The 17381-nt window shown below is 35.5% G+C and overlaps 3 protein-coding genes across 5 annotated transcripts; all 3 read left to right on the forward strand.

The window, feature by feature from the left end:
* The first annotated feature begins 3094 nt into the window (after nucleotides 1–3094).
* LOC111476640 (nucleotide-sugar uncharacterized transporter 3) lies at nucleotides 3095–6907 on the forward strand. The gene is made up of 10 exons (XM_023120406.1): nucleotides 3095–3514; nucleotides 3972–4048; nucleotides 4503–4658; nucleotides 4750–4883; nucleotides 5319–5449; nucleotides 5575–5619; nucleotides 5741–5838; nucleotides 6149–6256; nucleotides 6383–6439; nucleotides 6541–6907. The coding sequence occupies exons 1-10, from the start codon at nucleotides 3343–3345 to the stop codon at nucleotides 6613–6615; spliced, it is 1053 nt and encodes a 350-aa protein (XP_022976174.1). The 5' UTR covers nucleotides 3095–3342; the 3' UTR covers nucleotides 6616–6907.
* A 916-nt stretch (nucleotides 6908–7823) lies between these two features.
* Nucleotides 7824–12125, forward strand: LOC111476652. Its single transcript, XM_023120421.1, has 5 exons — nucleotides 7824–8232; nucleotides 8668–8767; nucleotides 9072–9171; nucleotides 9998–10086; nucleotides 11433–12125. The coding sequence occupies exons 1-5, from the start codon at nucleotides 8082–8084 to the stop codon at nucleotides 11791–11793; spliced, it is 801 nt and encodes a 266-aa protein (XP_022976189.1). The 5' UTR covers nucleotides 7824–8081; the 3' UTR covers nucleotides 11794–12125.
* Nucleotides 12126–13634: 1509 nt separating this feature from the next.
* On the forward strand, nucleotides 13635–17378 carry LOC111476618 (E3 ubiquitin-protein ligase KEG). Of its 3 annotated transcripts, XM_023120375.1 has the most exons (6): nucleotides 13653–13781; nucleotides 14044–14092; nucleotides 14187–14559; nucleotides 14664–14755; nucleotides 14900–15373; nucleotides 16243–17378. In XM_023120375.1, exons 3-6 carry the CDS (start codon nucleotides 14194–14196, stop codon nucleotides 17192–17194), a joined length of 1884 nt encoding a protein of 627 aa, XP_022976143.1. In that variant the 5' UTR covers nucleotides 13653–13781; nucleotides 14044–14092; nucleotides 14187–14193; the 3' UTR covers nucleotides 17195–17378. The 3 variants fall into 3 exon arrangements, with proteins under 3 accessions (XP_022976142.1, XP_022976143.1, XP_022976144.1); XM_023120374.1 differs by lacking the exon at nucleotides 14044–14092 and having other exon boundaries at nucleotides 13635–13781; XM_023120376.1 differs by lacking the exons at nucleotides 13653–13781; nucleotides 14044–14092; nucleotides 14187–14559 and having other exon boundaries at nucleotides 14754–14800; nucleotides 14843–15373.
* Nucleotides 17379–17381: the final 3 nt, after the last annotated feature.

Here is a 17381-nt window from a genome sequence, read left to right on the forward strand (position 1 = left end):
AATCAGAACCAAAAGTTAAACATCTAAAACCTTCCATTTCTCAAGATGGGTCATTTTCTTAAGTAGGTTGGGATTAACACATAATCCCCCTGTCGCAATTAAGCGCTAAACAAGTCCAAATTGTCGGCAAAATGTTGTCAACATTAGTCATGATGCATGAGCTCTGATATTCAAACTTACATGATAATGGGGTACTAAAACATTCCCTTCATCAGTTCCTTCCACCTCAATAATTTTCGTACTTGAGTTCCTTTCTGTCTTGCTCAAATAAAATAGGAACGATTCCCTTTGTCGGAGTATACTTGTACACATAATAGAAGAAAGAGAGAAAAAGGGGCAAAGATTTGTCTTAGACATTTTAACAAACACCATGCATACGTTTGGTATATGTTCAGAGTTCCTTACCTCGCAGCTGGGTCCAAGCAAAAAGCGTAGGCCATCACGGCAAGAACTTGTCTAGAAACGAGCGGGCAGCTGCAATTGAAGCCCACGTGACCTCGAAAATTAGGGCATTGAAATTACTCATCTCGGCAGCAAGCGGCCATGGGAGGTACCGAAGCGATTGAATTGGTCGTGTCAATGTCGAAGCCTGCATGGATGAACTCTTGTAAAAAGGAGGTTACTGACACGAAAAGCTGGCATTTGCAGGGGAAGCATATTGTACAGCTCAATTGCAAATCCGCCATTGATTTTCTTACACATTTTGGAAGCCCTAAAAGAAAAGAATATATGTTATCCCGATTTCTTCAAATATTCCGAAGAGATCACATGAACATCGATTTCTTTTTTTCCTTTTCCTTTTCTGATCAATCCAATCAAGGAGAAATTTGATTAGGTCAGATCGGATTTGATGATCAAGACGATTTTCTTACCGTCAACAATGATTTTGAATGATTCCATAATCCTAAAATGAACTTATCTCGACCTCTAAACTCGTTAGCACAGGATTCTAAGTTTCATGTCTGCTATTTGCACCATCGACGATGAATTATATCTCATGCATACTCGATAGATATTTGACATCATATTTCGAAAAAGATTCGAACCTACGAGCTCTTTAGTATGAGATTTTAAGTCTCATATCTACTATTTCATCATCAATTATATATCGATGATGAATCATATTTCATGAATGTGATATCTATGAATTATTTTTTAAATACTCGATGGATATTTAGGAGGCATTCTCAACATCGGGTCTCGAGGAAGACTCAAACCTCCGGGCTTCTTAGTACAAAATTATAATTTTCGTGTCTACTATTTCACCATCTATCATATTTTGAACGTGAATTATATTTCATATTTACGATATTTATCGTTGACAAGAGATAAGGTTAGAGCCCTAACTATATAGGATAGGAATAAATAGGCTTACGTGTCCAATTTTCATTTTCAATTTCATCATTGAATTTTGCGATTTACTTTCTTTACTCCAATGATTCAAATCTTTACTTTCATTGCAATGGATGTGGGTAAATTTTTTTTACCGTGGTAAAATTAAAATGTTTACATAAGATGAAAATAGAGAATAAAATATAATTTTTTTTTTCTCTCTCTCTCATTTCGAAGACATCATGATGTGAAAGTTTAAATTATGACACGTGGATACAAACTATAATGAAAAAAAAAAAAAAAAAAAAAAGATAATGGTACAAAGGACCCACAATTAATTAAATGGAGAGTGAAGGGCATAAAAGCAAATATGGTATAAAAATAAAACATCCATGTTCATATAATTTCTTACCCAAAAAGACCCTCAAATCTTGACCAATACCTGTTCAAACCTTTGGGATTACATACGTTTGCGTGAAGTAATTGCTTTATATGTGTCTATGATGATGTGAAATGTCCCATACATGTAGTAGAGTGCTTGGGGGGCATGTTTGGAACACTCATGTACATCTTATGGGACCCACTTTTCTTATCGAGATCTCAAACTATCCAACCAATCTTTTCTCCTTCCATGCTTCTCTATTTCTCGATCAGCTTCAAAGACGGTAAAGGAGCTTGAGGTTGAGTCTGACAGTTCACTCTCAGAGAATGGGCACGACTCCCCCTCTCCCCGTTTGACCTTCTTGCTTTTGTACAGTATACTCAGCCAAAATATGACACCCGAAGGGCCCGGCGCGCACAATAAACCTAAAATAGTGTTGAGGGGTCCGAAAGAAAGTCATAGATTCCAGCCAATTGAGATTGAGCCTTCTTTCTAATGGAGAAGGGCTTCAGTGGACTTAGAGAAAGCTAGCTCGACCTGTAAGCCTTCGTGAAATACCTGGACATCCAATCATCGATAAGACTAATAAACATGCCTCTTGTTCAAATCGTCTCCTTCATTTTATGCTGACTCCGACCCTAAATCTTTACGGTCGAGCATCCTTTTCCACACGATTTGTTCGAAGAATTTATCAAATCGTTTCAACGTGATAAACGGTTTTACATCAGAATTATTATTTTTCAAAAGTTTAGGAACGAAAATAATTATTTTAAAATAGATTATATTTATTGATTTTTTATTTTAAATTGTACAATACTTAATATTTTATATAATTATAATATAGATATTTATGGTTTATAATTTTTTTTAATTTTAATATATACGTTACACTTTCATTAAAAATATAATGTTTAGTATTTTAAAATGTTGGCTATATTAATATAAATAAATAAATAATTTTGGTAATTAAAAATAAATAAATAAATAAATAAATAAATAAATATATATATATATATATATATATACACAATATGGGCCTTGTCTTTGTCACGAGCAGAATTACCTCATCATATTAGCCCAAGTTTAGGTATGTGAGCCGAACCAAAAATAGTTTTAATTTTTTTATTTTTTATTTTTAACAATTTAATTGCACGTATTTATTTATGTATTTTTCTACACTCACGCATTTTAATAAAATAATTTTATTTCTTCTTAGACCCAATTTTTTTTTTAATTTGTTAAAAATTATTTTTTAGTTTTATATTTATTATAACAGATTTGTAAAATTAAAAAAATTTAAAAGCTAGAAAGGGTAAATTGGTAATTTAACATATATGAAAAAATAAAAAATGAAAAATTTGACTAAAAGAATTCGCCAACAAAGAAGGCCACGGCAACGATGGGTAAATTTACAACGAAGAACATTCAACGAGAGAGCGAGTCAACTCACTGACCGCGTTCGGCAACTCAACGAGTCAAAACTCGGTTATTTCTGTTTTTGATTGGTTTCCCACAACCTCGCGACTACCAAGCGGTTTTCGCGCTCCATATCGCTTCGTTCTTCAGCCAAATCCCAAATCCCAAATCCCAATCCATTTCTCTGCCTCACAGAGAAGGCTAGCTCTAAGATGTCATTGAAGGCGTCCAATTCCGAGAAGAACTTGATGTTGCCGGTGTCGGATCCTCCACACGGCAGTGAGGAGAAAGAGCGATTGATCAGAGGCGATGAGAAGCTCTTCAGAGGATCCGCCATGACCAAACGAGGAGCCTATGCTGCTCTCTCTTACATGGCTTGCGCAGGTACGCGTAATCGCATCTGAATATGATGTTTGATTCGTTTGGCTTTCCAATTGCTGTCCAGATCTATCTGCCGAGTGTTCGCTTTTTTGCGCATATTACTTTCTGAGAAGTAGGTTTTCTGATGAGGTTGTTTTTCCACTCGTGTTACTGTTTCTGAAGAATTTGGTGCGATTTGTGTTTATGTCGATTAATTGTTTCAGCTTTTATAATTTACTCTGTTTCCAGTTGCTTGTTGTATGTTTTTTATTTTATTTTATTTTATTTTGCCGTTCTGTTTACCGATTATGATCTACTGAAGAGCTAATGTTGAAGAATAAGTTAGTTTTACTGTTCAGCTTTCTGCACAGTTGATGGTGTTCATTAGTCTGTTTGATCGGTGTCTGGGAGGCCGGCCAACTTGATGATGTCTATTCCTGTTCAATTTTGTCTAACCGGAGGTTTCTTATCTATTATGCAGTGCTATTGATTTTGTTCAACAAAGCAGCGCTTTCTTCTTATAATTTTCCAAGTGCAAACGTTGTTACACTTGTTCAGGTAAATGTCTACTTGGTTATCTCTTTGAAATTTGAACAAATCTCGGTAGTGAAATAATTGGATTTGAAACGTCGATGTGGTTTTTGAAGAGAACAATATACTCAATCGTCGTCATCTTATAGTTATGGACTTCTTCAGTGGAGAGCATTGTCTGTAAATTGCAGTACTAGTATACTGTTTTTTTTTCTTGTTTGTATGGAATATTTTAGGTATGATAGTGAAACTACAACTACTACGTCTGTGTGCTTCCTTAATGTTTTCCTTTACATCACGTTGCTATTTTTTTGTATTGATTGTCATCGTTTTAATGCCATGATCTTTAAATGTTCCTTCGTCAATTATGGCATGGTTTTGTTCACAAGTCTTGTGTTTCTTTTATTGTTTTTTCCAACAGTAACTGATTGTTGAGACACTGTTTGTTGATAAGACACATTTTCCCTTATTTTTGATGCAGATGGTATGCTCATGTTGTTTTCTATATGCATTGAGACGTTGGAAAGTCATATCTTTTACAGTGGTTGATTCATTTTCTGATAATGCTGCTTCAATGGTTCCAATGAAGACATTGAGGCAAACCAGTCCTCTTGCTGGGACGTACTTGCTTTACATGGTAAATTTTAATTATTTTATGAGAATTTGTAGATGCTTTATCTCTTCATACATTATTGATGTGTATGAACTCCAATATTTCTTCCTGAAAGCTAGCTACTATGGAGTCTGTTCGTGGAGTAAATGTTCCCATGTACACTACCCTCAGGCGAACCACAGTTGTTTTCACAATGGTTGTAGAGTATCTTCTGGCAGGACAAAAGTATACATATTCAGTTATTGGAAGGTAAGATCTGCAGCTGCCACATGCAACCATGTGCTTTTTCTTCAACTTCATAATCCGCCCTTCTTTTGCAAATTCATATACTCTAGGTCGATCTCCTAGTGAAGATTGTCTAACATCTGTAGGGGCGCGGTTGTCTGTTCTCCCTTAATTTTGGTTCCTGTGCTCTTGCCTGCTTTATTTTGTGTGAGGATTTTGGGTTCTTGAAATAGAGAAATAGGTGATTTCATCAGAATGTTTATGCCATCACTCTCCATTAGCTGTTAGTTGTCATCGACATCGCGTCTAGAGCCTAGCATTGCACTATCAAAGCCTCTAGTCCTCTCTTTTCTTCTTCATTACAGTCCTTTTGATTTGTTTCATTAGCTCGGATATTTCATTTTGATGGAAATGGTTCTGATTTAATACTTAAACTGAAAATTTAAAGGTTGTTATCAGTGTTGGTTTGATAGTTCTTGGTGCATTTATTGCTGGAGCTCGCGACTTGTCCTTTGACGTATATGGCTATTCTATTGTTTTCTTGTCGAACATCACCACAGCAATCTACCTTGCAACTATTTCCCGCATTGGTAGTTTGACTTCTTTTCTTTTCTATTCTCTTTTGTCTTTCTCTCTTTATTTCTTTTGGATATTTGGATGGAGTTACTTCTTTGTACGTGTTACTGAATACTTTTTCTATAATTCCTTATGTTAGGAAAATCAAGTGGTCTTAATAGCTTTGGCCTCATGTGGTGCAATGGTGAGCTAACTGATTCATAGTAAAACTAGAAATTTGGCGTTGCCCATTTTCCCCCCGACACAATTAGGTAATTGTATGTTTCCTACTCCTGCCATCTTATTCCTTTGCGAATCCATTGTAGGAATATTATGCGCTCCAGCTCTACTTTTCTGGACATTTATACGGGGCGACTTGGAGGCAACTATTAGCTTTCCTCATCTTTTTTCACCTGGATTTCTAGTAAGTTTTGTTTACTGTACAGAGCTCTTTATTGGGTCTATAAATGCGCACACACATTTTTCTTAATGTAAAAACTAGTTTGCCTCTCGTGGTCAAGCATATGGACCTTTTATAGTCCAATACATTTACTGTTTAATCATATTTTGATGGATTGATTTAAAAGTGTGTGATGTGTGTGGTATCACTGTCTCTTTAACCCCCCCTGCACTTCTCAAATCTTTATATTTTATAAATGGGTTGTCTCTGAAACTTCACCATGCTTTGGGAAATTTCCAATTTTCCATGACCTGTGCGCCCTTTCTTTCATCAGATGGTGATGCTTGGTTCATGCACACTGGCTTTCTTCTTGAACTATAGTATATTTCTAAACACCACTCTAAATTCAGCAGTGACACAAACTATATGCGGTAATCTGAAGGTACTTCCACAGTTTATTATTTCTCTAGCACATTTAATTCATAGATAGATTTCCTCTTACGTTAATGACCAAATACTTCTTCCAATAATCTTCTATTTCTGTTGACCTTGTTACTTCATATTGTAGGATTTCTTTACCATTGGACTTGGGTGGATGATATTTGGCGGCCTTCCTTTTGACCTGGTTAGTAAAATACCCATTCATTCCAATTTGATCGCAAACATTCCCGACCCATCGTCCTTCTATTTGCTCTGTCTGAAATCTATAGTTTGTTGTGTTTGCAGCTAAATGTTATTGGGCAACTTCTGGGTTTTGTTGGCTCTGGTTTGTATGCCTATTATAAGCTCATAGGGAAATAAACCCTCTAAATGGTCAGCCCAATAATACGAGAGGTTAGCTGATTTCTTTTTTTGTGGGAGGGTTTTGTTCTCTGAGCAGGTGCTGATCCAATTTTCTCTTTTTAGGCACTAGCATTTATCTTTTTGTTTGATTCATTTTTGTTCTGATTGACTTCCATGGTAACCCAATTTTTAGGGTGAAAAACGTCCTAATTCCCTGAACAGTACTTGAGCCCATTCTTATTGGTGCAATTCTACAAGACCCTCTTTTTTATATGTTATATATGTAGATTGCTAATCATCATGGTGTTCACTTCTTTTATTTATCTATTTATTTTCCGGAATTCGGCAGCGATACTTGACATCTTAGTCGGGAGGATATATTTTATGTCAATTGAGCTATATTCAAGTTATATTTTAAATAAGAAAATTTAGTCTGTTTTATAATGGTCTTTCCGAGTTTTGCATTGTATTTTATGTCAATTTTATGGTACTTTTCATTTGAATACTTGTTGTTTCAAGTTTATTAGTGTTATCAATCTCTTCCTTCTTTAGAATTTTATTACAAATATGGTGGGAACTTTGAATCTACAACTCGAGCTGATAGTCAAGGTCACATCATTTTTCTAATTAATCCTACTTTATTTTATTTTTATGATAAAATACATTGTTCATCTTTAGAAAATTTTTAGGAAGAATTTTAAATTTTGTATCAATTTTTATTATAAACTTTTAATTTCATCTAGTTAAACTTTAGATTTAGGAAATTTTACATATTTATTTATAATCAATTAAAAGTTTGCTAATACACTCATTAAGAATTTTTTTTCTCTATAAACTCATTAATTTCTATAGAATCTAAGATTTTGTATAAATAAACTTTTAAAATTTATAAAATAATTTTTTAAGCATTTTAAATCACGTGTGCATATTTTATATCATTAAGATATTATTATATATAATTTTTACATAATGTTTATCTTATAATTAATAAAGTAAGCGTAAACCTTTTTTGTTTTTCCTTTAGATTTCCATATGAAGTAAAACTAAGCGACTCTTATCCCACAACTTTCCTCTTGCAACATATAATCGAAATGCATAAAACGACATCGTTTTCAGACCGGCAGTTGAAGGCGCCTGAAACCGTTAGCGCCACGTCACCCAGTGGTAACTGTCGTCTTCTCCGAGACCGTACTGAAAACATGAAGAAAAAGAAAAAAGAAAAAAGAAATGGAAGTTAAGTTCAGGAATTGCCTCCGACACAAGCTCCGAATGCGACTCTTTCTTCCAAAAAGCTAAACCTTAAAACTCTCCTCCTTCACCTCTCTCCATCATCACTATGCGTGTTTTCCTTACCTTAGCATCTCCCTTTTTCCCTCCGTCTATTAAGCCCCCCATTTCATCCCCTTTCCGATCGTCTCACCTTTCATTTCCATGGAAGTCTGACGGATTTTGCAAACTCTGACGCTTCCGACTTTCCGCCGCCCATGACGACGGTCGAGAAGAATCGGAGATCGCCCTCGCTGCTTTCGTCTCCTTTGATGATTGTTGGTCTCTCGAAGAAGAATGTTTTGTATCGCCAGCTTCCACATCAGCCTCTCATGCTCTCCGTCCTTAAATTGGATGGCTCTTGTTTCGGTAATCTCTGTTTCTGTGCTGTGGAATATTTTGTGTGCTGATGCATTTTTTGCTCTGGATTAATCGATTCGTTTGGGGGAAATTGCGGCTTGTGAGTTTGTTTTATGTCTGTTTAAGAGCAGAGGAATCTCTGGTTTTGGTTGTTCTGGTGTTTAGGAGGATTATGTAGTTTATTTATACGTTGTGCTTTTCTGATTTTGAGGATTTTGAAGGATTTTATGTTGTTTTTGGTTGTTTTATCTAGATATTGGAGGATTTTTTTTTTTTTTTTTTCATGGATTGATGGTTTGAGGTATCTTCATTTTCTTGAAATGTTATCATTTGACCATCAAAGTGAAAAAAGAGAGGAAAAACTGATGTCCTAAATTTGAAGAGTCTTCGCTGCACTCTCTTTAAATATAGCAGGCCTTCAATGAATTGAGATGTTTGACACAGATATTCAAGTTAAGAGATCAGCCACTGTTGCTGAATTAAAGGGGGCAGTGGAGTCGGTCTTCAGTCACATGCCACAGAATGGACCAGGAAAGATTTCATGGTTGGTTCATTTAACTATTTGACCATTTCATTGTAATAATGAGATTACCCTTATCTTCGGTCAGATCCTATCACGAAATTCCAGTTCCATGGGCTTCTTTTCCAAAGCCGGGCCAAAACTAAGGACAATATTTTGATGACATGTAGACGATTTTAAAGTGATGCTTCATAGAACTACTTATCAGCTCTAAATTTTTGACGTAACAAGAAATTTTTAATTGGGATATCTTTTCACTGTGACACAAAAGTTCATAGAAGGGTTCTTCTCAATTTAACCATTTTCTGTTCTTGTTTGATTCGTGGAGGCTCCATGTGTGGTGGTATTTCTGCTTATGCTATGCTGGTCAGAAGTTAGTTGATGATACAGACTACATTGCAAATTTTGGCATCAAGGATGGTGATCAGGTATGTAGTTAGTTTATAGCTGTAGTTTATGTTGTCTTTTGTGCTCGATGATTTCAATTTCCTTTAATGTCGGATCATTAGTTGTACCAACATGACATAAATCAGAGCGTGTGATTAGTGTTTGTCCTTGAAATTTTTATTGCCATATCCTTGCCCTTTCTTCACTAGCTTCACGAATCTTTCTAGCAATAACGTTTTGTGGACAGAAGCTGAATAGGCTTAACTGTTACCCCCTCAAATTTAAGACTTGGAAAGGAATTCAAATTTGTTTGATTGCCGTTCACTTAAGTCATGAATTGTTGAATTTTTAGTGTGTTTGGACTATTTGAGTTTCATTCTAAATCTAGTTAATCGTGTAATTTGTGCAGACAGAAAAGTAATAACTGATCTTTTCCTTACCCTTTTACTTCCCTCCTCACCCACTGACTCACACTCGAGAATTTCCTTCAAGATAGACTCCTTTCTGCCTTCTGGAATCAAACCAGAAAAAGAGCTAAGAATCGGATTCATTGAATTGAATTGGTTCAATAAGTTACTTGTAAGGTTCAATAGAAGCAATGTGGATATCATAGTATTGGTAACATAAAAATCACGTTGGACGGGCTATTTTAGTTCAAAAATTTAGGTTCTATTCGAACAACAATATAAATTTCTTTAAACGAGTAACTGATCCCTTTCTTACGCTTGATATTGATGCATTACCTGTGAATCTAGTAACTGTCAGGATTGTGCTTCCAGGATGCTAATGAAATATGAAAAGGAAGAGAGTAAAATTACACAACTTAATGCTTCTGTTCATTGAATTTCCTTGTTTTAACATGTTCAGCTTCAATTCGTCCGGCATGTCACAACTGGCTACAATGTTATGAGAAAGCAATCAAAGAAATGGGTGGTTTCCTCAAAACTGCTCAGTCGGTAAGGCTCTTACCTCCTTATATACACATTTGTTGAAGGAATGAAATTATCAGCGTTGCTCATTCTATTCTTAGAGATCTAATTTTGGAATTCAAATACCTAGGATTTAGCTACCTTGCAACAACGTGATATTAGATTATTCTATTTAGCTACCTTGCAACAACATGGTATTAAATCATTCTATTCTGGGAGGTCTAATTGATCGACTTAGCTTTCATAGCTATCGATCGTCCAGCCACCATAGCTACCCATCTTCCAGCCATAACGGATACCAATATTCCACCTTGACCGAAAAGTAATAATATCTGACAAGGGATTTAGTTGATTTATTTTTATGTATTGTTATCGATCTAACATATGCATTACCATTGTTACGTAATACTTTTGTTACTATTTTATTTTTTTGTTATCTAATATCTAGTATTGTTACCTAATATGGAGGATTGTTGGGGGATTTAGTTAGATTTATTTATTTGTTACCTAATATCAACTTTACTACCGGTTTTACAATGGTTACCTAATACGTATATTGTTACCATTTTTATCTAATATCCTAATATCTAGGATTGTTACCTAATATGGGAGACTGTTAGGTGATTTAGTTAGATTTATTTTTATGTATTGTTACCTAATATCTGTATTATCATTGTTACCTCATCCGGAATTGTTACCATTGTTACCTAATATCCTAATATCTAGGATTGTTAAGAGATTTAGTTACATTTATTTTTATGTGTTGTTACCTCCTAATATATGTATTGTTAGCTCCTACTATACGCATTACCTCCTAATACATATATTGTTGCCACTTAATATATGTATTGTTACTTAATATTTGTATTGTTACCTAATATGTGTATTGGTCTCCTCCTAATATCTGTATTGTTATTAGTATTAAGGATTTAGTTAGATTTTTTTTTAATGTATTCTTAACGGAGATTTTAGAGAGATTTAGTTAGATTTATTTGTCTTTTCTATTTTCTTTCTTATCAAAGATTTTAGAAGAAAGGTGAGGAAGATAATTTGCATTTGACAATGCAGTTGCCAGGTGAGCAAGTTTAGAATATCTCAAATATCAGTTGTAAGTATTGATCCTTAAAGGGTAAGAACATTACATACGCAAATATAGTCAGGACTTGGGCATTGAAGATGAAAGTGATAGAATATGCTGTTAGAAAATGTGGGTATTTTATTGGACTAAGAGAGCAAAGCATCTATAAGATCTCCATTCCTTTAAGGCTTTATTCATCTAAGTAACGTATTTTTACCTGACTATCTCTCCACCGATCCCCCTGTGTTTCCAATTGCCATTCTGTTATGCTCACTATAGAGTTCTAAACTCTCAGGATATCATCTCGGTCAAAAAGCTACAAGCAAAATAATAAGGAAGATATGGAAAGAAGATACTACAACGATGTAGAGAGTGGAAGGATTCAACATCATGGCAACAATGAGCCAAAGGTGGTACTCTTTTTGGGAGGGTGGTTCTCTCACACCAAGCAGGCATCTACAGGAAAGAGGAGCATCAATAGCCTGGCTCGTCCATCAGGTTCTCGGCCTAGCCTGGTGCGTGGTTTTAAGAATTTAATACAATTATGCCGTGAGAAACGACATTATGAGAAAGTGAATAAAAATAAGAGATCCATGAATAGGAGTCTGAGTAGAAGATTAGAAATGACTGATACACACACAAGACAACTAGATTGAGTTAGTCTAAACAAACAACTCTGATGGGTCCTTCGTTCATATCCTTGATAATAAGGTAGGTACCATAGGAATACCATACCAGAATTGATTCATAGTGGTGATGGATACCAAAATTGGTTGGATTATAGCATAATAGGGAGTTGGTGATTATTGTTTTTGTGGTTAATGACAATGGTTAGGCAATAAATAATACGAAGTTATCCATTGATATAGAGAGAAGCATTGTATGTGTTTGTTGTTGTACCTATAGAGAAACCCAACTTGTTCCTTACGGACATAACTCTGTAGCTTTGTCTTTCTAGTTGTCAATTTCAGCTCCTCGTTTTCATCAACTCTTTTTCTTTATAATGTCTTTGAAACTGTTTTGCTTTGTTTTACGTTTTGGTGTGGGTCCTTAATTCCTAGTCTTTTACAATTTTGATGCCTACAAAAATTCTAAATAATGCTTTTATTTTTTCGTTTTTTTTCGTTTTTTTTTTTTAATTTTGCTATGGACAGCATAATTTTAGGAGGACCAATCAGAAAAATTGCAGAAAAAAGATAATATTATATGTTTCTTAGAGGTACAGATTACAAATATTAATGACAAATTGCTTGTTTTTGCTTTGTATATACCGATTCGACGATTTTTTCCAGGAAACCCCCAACGAAAAATAGACTCTACGCCTAGGACACCGGAATATCGAACCATATATTCTATATATTGTAGAGTTCTTTACCTTGTCAATTCAATTTCCAATTCCTGGTCATTGAGATTCATGGGCAATACCGATTAATATTTTAAGGATAGATATTACCTCTCCTTTTCCTCGTTCAAGTTTTGATTTCTTAAAATGTCTTCTTGCCTCTTTGTGGGAATTTTTTTAAAAAAATATCTAATAGGTTTATGACCCGTTTGAAAATTTTTTTTGAGCAAGTTTTCAAACGGTAAATTGTGTCGAGTTCTTCAAATTAAAGGTTTTGAGCCGACCAATAAAAAAGTTATATTTCTTTAATTAAATAAAAATTAAAAGTTCAAACATCCATTAAACCCTCCACCCTGCTCGAAATTATTTGAGGTTCAAATAGGTATGAATTTGAGTGATAAATGGGTATTATTTTGTTACAAAAATAGATGCCTAGGTGATGCCATGTGATTCTGAGACTAAAACTTGAATTTATTCTCGTTTGAAATAAAATAATGATAAGAATCATTTACAGAGAAAATAATAATAGTAATAATGTAATGCACTAAAGTTATTGGCAGTTGTATTTGAAGATTGCGTAACAAAAAATCAATGAATATTGGGTATTGCACTACAAATTAATATCATTTGACTTTTCAAACAAATACCCAATATTCATCTATAACTTGGTCATTCTCATACTATTAAAATAAATTATCATATCCACCACTGTTATTATGTTCTAAAAATTTTTAAGATATAATTTTTTTTTAGCATTTTTTCAATATATATTTGAAATTTAAAATTGAAGAAATTGGAAGAAATTGAAAATCTAATCTTATATCTATGTTTAAATGGGAGACTTTCTTTAACAATTAAAAAAAGAATTATAAATTTAGTTTTTATGATTTGAAAAAAATAAAAAATTAATTAAAAAGAATTTATAAACAGTTTGTATCCTTTGTTTCTAAAGGAATTAGTTTCCAAGTTTTTTTAATAAATCATAGACGTCCAATTTTTTACCTTTAAATACTAAATTCATAAAAAGTAATAAAAAAAATCTAAAAGAGAACTTAACAGTCATTGTCGTGGCGTTCAGTTACACCGAACAAGTGGACTAATCCGTAATTTCCTCGCCGGCTCAGTTCCTTTTTCTTCCTTCCTCTTCCTTCTTTCTCTCTTCCCGTTTCTGTACAATAAATTAGCCCTTAAATTCTTTTCAATTCCGTTTCCCCATTTCTTCTCTCTCTCTCTCTCTCTCTCTCCCTCACTCCCATGTTTCTTCCTTGGCTCCCTCGGATTTCTCCTCAATTTCCTTCATCGGTATCTTCTTTCTCTTCTCTTGAATCTTTTCCTCTTTAACTTTTTTCCGTTTTGCCTCTGTTTTCGGTTCCCTCGAAATCAACTGAGATTTCGAGTTGATTGGAGTCGGCTTCTCTTTTGATTTCAAGTTGATCGGATTCTTTCTTTTTTAATTTTTTTTTATTTGTGCAGTTATGTTTTTTTTTTTTTTTTTTTTTTTTTTTAAAATTNTTTTTTTTTTTTTTTTTTTTTTTTTTTTTTTTTTTTTTTTTTTTTTTTGCAGAATTAATCAATCGGCCTTGTGTTCTTGGTTTGATTCTTTGTTTGTTCCAGTTGAGTTTTGATTTTCCTGATAACTGTTGTCTTTTTTGGTGTAATGCTATATTCTAGTTCTGTGTTTTTGGTTTGATTTTTTGTTTGTTCCAGTTGAGGAATGGCTACACAAGAAGCTGCTTCTCAAGCGGTTCCTTCTTTTGAGTATGAGCTTCTTGATGGCGATCCTGATCATGTCAGGACAGTGGTTGCTTCATCAAACTACCCAAGCCCTAGGATTGAACCTTCAAAGGTGAAGCTTAGGCATCGGATTGGGCGGGGCGTGTTCGGTGACGTTTGGTTAGCAACTCTCCATCAGTCCACTAAGGATTATGATGAGTACCATGAAGTTGCAGTCAAGATGTTGAATCCTGTTAAAGAAGACCATATGAGGGTTGTTTTTGATAAACTTGAGGATCATTTCTGGAAGTGTCAAGGTGGAAAGAGTGTCTGCAGGCTCTATGGAGTGTCTATAATCGACGAGAAGGTAATACTCTGGTATCGGTTGCTGCACTGCATTTGTCGGGCTATGTCGTTGGAAGTATGTGTGTAAGTTGCTAAGATGTTAATTTCCTTTGTGTGTTCTTACAGTTATGCATAATCATGAAGTTCTACGAAGGATCAGTTGCCGATAAAATGGCTCGTCTTAAAGATGGAAAGCTTTCACTCCCTGATGTATTGAGGTGATATTCTGATATGGATTTGAATCTTATGTGGAAGAAAAAAAAGTTATAGAAATCTCTATTTGAATCTTTTAGATTAGTGCTTCTAAGTTTTAATAACAACTTTTTGAGGGAAAAATTCTCCACCTATGCTACTTGTTGCAGATATGGAATCAGTCTATCTCATGGGATTTTAGAATTGCACTCGAAAGACGTCTTGGTTCTTAATCTGAAACCTTCGAACGTGCTGCTTTCTACCAAGGACCAAGCACTTTTGGGAGATCTAGGAATTCCTTTTCTACTGCGTGGTGTACCGATACCGAATACGGATATAATTCAGAGACTTGGGACACCTAACTATATGGCACCAGAGCAATGGCAGCCAGAAGTTAGAGGTCCGATATCGTTTGAAACTGATTCGTGGGGGTTTGGTTGCTGCGTGGTTGAGATGTTGACTGGTGTTCCGCCATGGCACGGGAAATCAGTTGATGAAATATTTCATTCTGTTGTCAGGAAACAAGAAAAGCCATGTATTCCAAGTGGACTTCCTCCTCTAATTGAGAATGCTCTTTTTGGTTGCTTTGAATATGACTTGAGGAGTCGTCCTTTAATGACAGATATACTTAATGTGTTCCAGAGGTACGTCACCTCCTTCATATCATCTCATGACACTTTGATTTCCCTTATCAAAAAATGCTTCCTTGTTCAGATTGTAAGAGGTTTATGGCTTTCTCTCCATTCTCCTTCTTGATCCTATTTTGTGGATGTTTGCCTTAGTTGAGGCTCTTTTGAATTTCCTACTTGGGTCACTTAGCATTAAACAAGCATCAGTAACTAGTCTCTTTCTTTTTGTACTATCCAACTAAATTTTTAGTGTGAGATCCCACATCGATTGAAAAGGGGAACGAGTGTCAGCAAGAATGTTGGACCCCAAGGGGGTGGATTGTGAGATCCCACCTTGGTTGGAGAAGGGAACGGAACATTTTTTATAAGGGTGTGGAAACCTCTCCCTAACGCATTTTAAAAGCTTTGAGGGGATGCCTGGAAGGGAAAGGCCAAAGATGAAATATCTACTAGCGGTGGGCTTGGACCGTTACATTTAGACTTCAAGTTTTGACCACCAACAGAATTTGTAAACAGTAAGGAACATGAGAAATGTGTTTTAAAGAGAGATTTTTATGTAAAAGAACAGCTAAAATCTACCTTTGAAGCCAAGAACCGATATCCCAGTTTACGTGCCTCTCTCGTCTTCTTGTTGTTGCCTTGTTAAAATCTGTGCAGCTCCTACATAAACCAAGGCAGATTACTTAATCACCTTGTTTATGAGTTGAATATTTATAGACTCAGATTTTTAGAAGTGTACCTTATAGATGTGTAGAGAAATGGGAGGTGGCACTGTTCAGTTTTTTTATGATTAATGTGGTTCATAATGGCCTCTCTTTTTGACCATTTCTAACCCTTTTTGCCTTTTAATTTGCTGAGTTGATGGAGTTAATTCTGCTTTGTAGCTCTCTACAAGGCGTTAACAATGATTGGCACGCCATTGGGGGTTCAAAAGTGTTGAACAAATCAAGTGCCACTGGACATACTGAATGGTTTCTCTCAAAAGATCACTTGCAAGTGAACGACTTGGTGCGTTCGAGGAAGCCATTAAACTCGTGCAAGTCAGATAATATGAACATCCCTGAAGGAAGGATAGTGGGGTTGGAACGTGAGACTGAAAAGGATGCTTTTGTCTTGGTGAGGGTCCGTGGAATCCATGATCCTGTAAGAGTGTGTGCTTCTACGCTTGAGCGGGTAAGTTTTGGGTTAGCAGCTGGTGACTGGATACGATTGAAGGAAGCAGAGAAGAAACACTCTCCAGTGGGAATTCTTCATTCAATCGATCGTGTTGGCAATGTAGCTGTTGCTTTTATCGGTGTAGAAACCCTCTGGAAGGGTAACTCTTCCCAGTTTCAGATGGCAGAATCGTTTTGCGTTGGCCAATTTGTACGGATAAAAGCCAGCGTTCTGAGACCACGATTCGAATGGCCTCGTAAGAAAGGAGGTGTCTGGGCTACAGGGAGGATTTGGTGGGTCCTGCCCAATGGCTGCCTCATGGTCAAGTTCCCTGGAATTCTCACTTTCAAAGAAGATTGTGATACGCACATGGCCGATCCAGCTGAGGTCGAGGCAGTTAATTTTAGCACGTGTCCAGGGATGGTGAAAAAGTACCAACATCTTGAGGATTTTCACTGGTCAGTTAGACCAGTTCTGATGGCATTTGGGTTGTTCACAGCAATGAAGCTGGGAATTGCATTTGGGAAGAAAGTGGGGAGGTCAAAGGTGAAGAAGCCGCAAGGCAACCTTGTGTATTGTGAATCTCAACATACTGCTGAAAGTCAGAATGCCAACAATCCAGCTTGGATTCCTCCGCCTGTGAAAAATATTCTTTTCCGAGATGGCGTTGGCACGGTATGATTCTACAGCCTTTTCGTTGTTCCATCAGCTCAAAGTGTTCTGCCAAGTTATCTGTGTAGATTAGCTTTACTGACTGGTTTATACTCCCAGTACTATGTAACTGCTCCTGTACAGTTGTGAAACAAACAAACAAACCCTATGAATGTGCATGTATAGAAGAATAATATGTTGTTTATGCAGTAAACGC

Source organism: Cucurbita maxima, unplaced genomic scaffold (genome assembly GCF_002738345.1).
Source record: "Cucurbita maxima cultivar Rimu unplaced genomic scaffold, Cmax_1.0 Cma_Scf00003, whole genome shotgun sequence".
NCBI classification, from domain to species: Eukaryota; Viridiplantae; Streptophyta; class Magnoliopsida; order Cucurbitales; family Cucurbitaceae; genus Cucurbita; species Cucurbita maxima.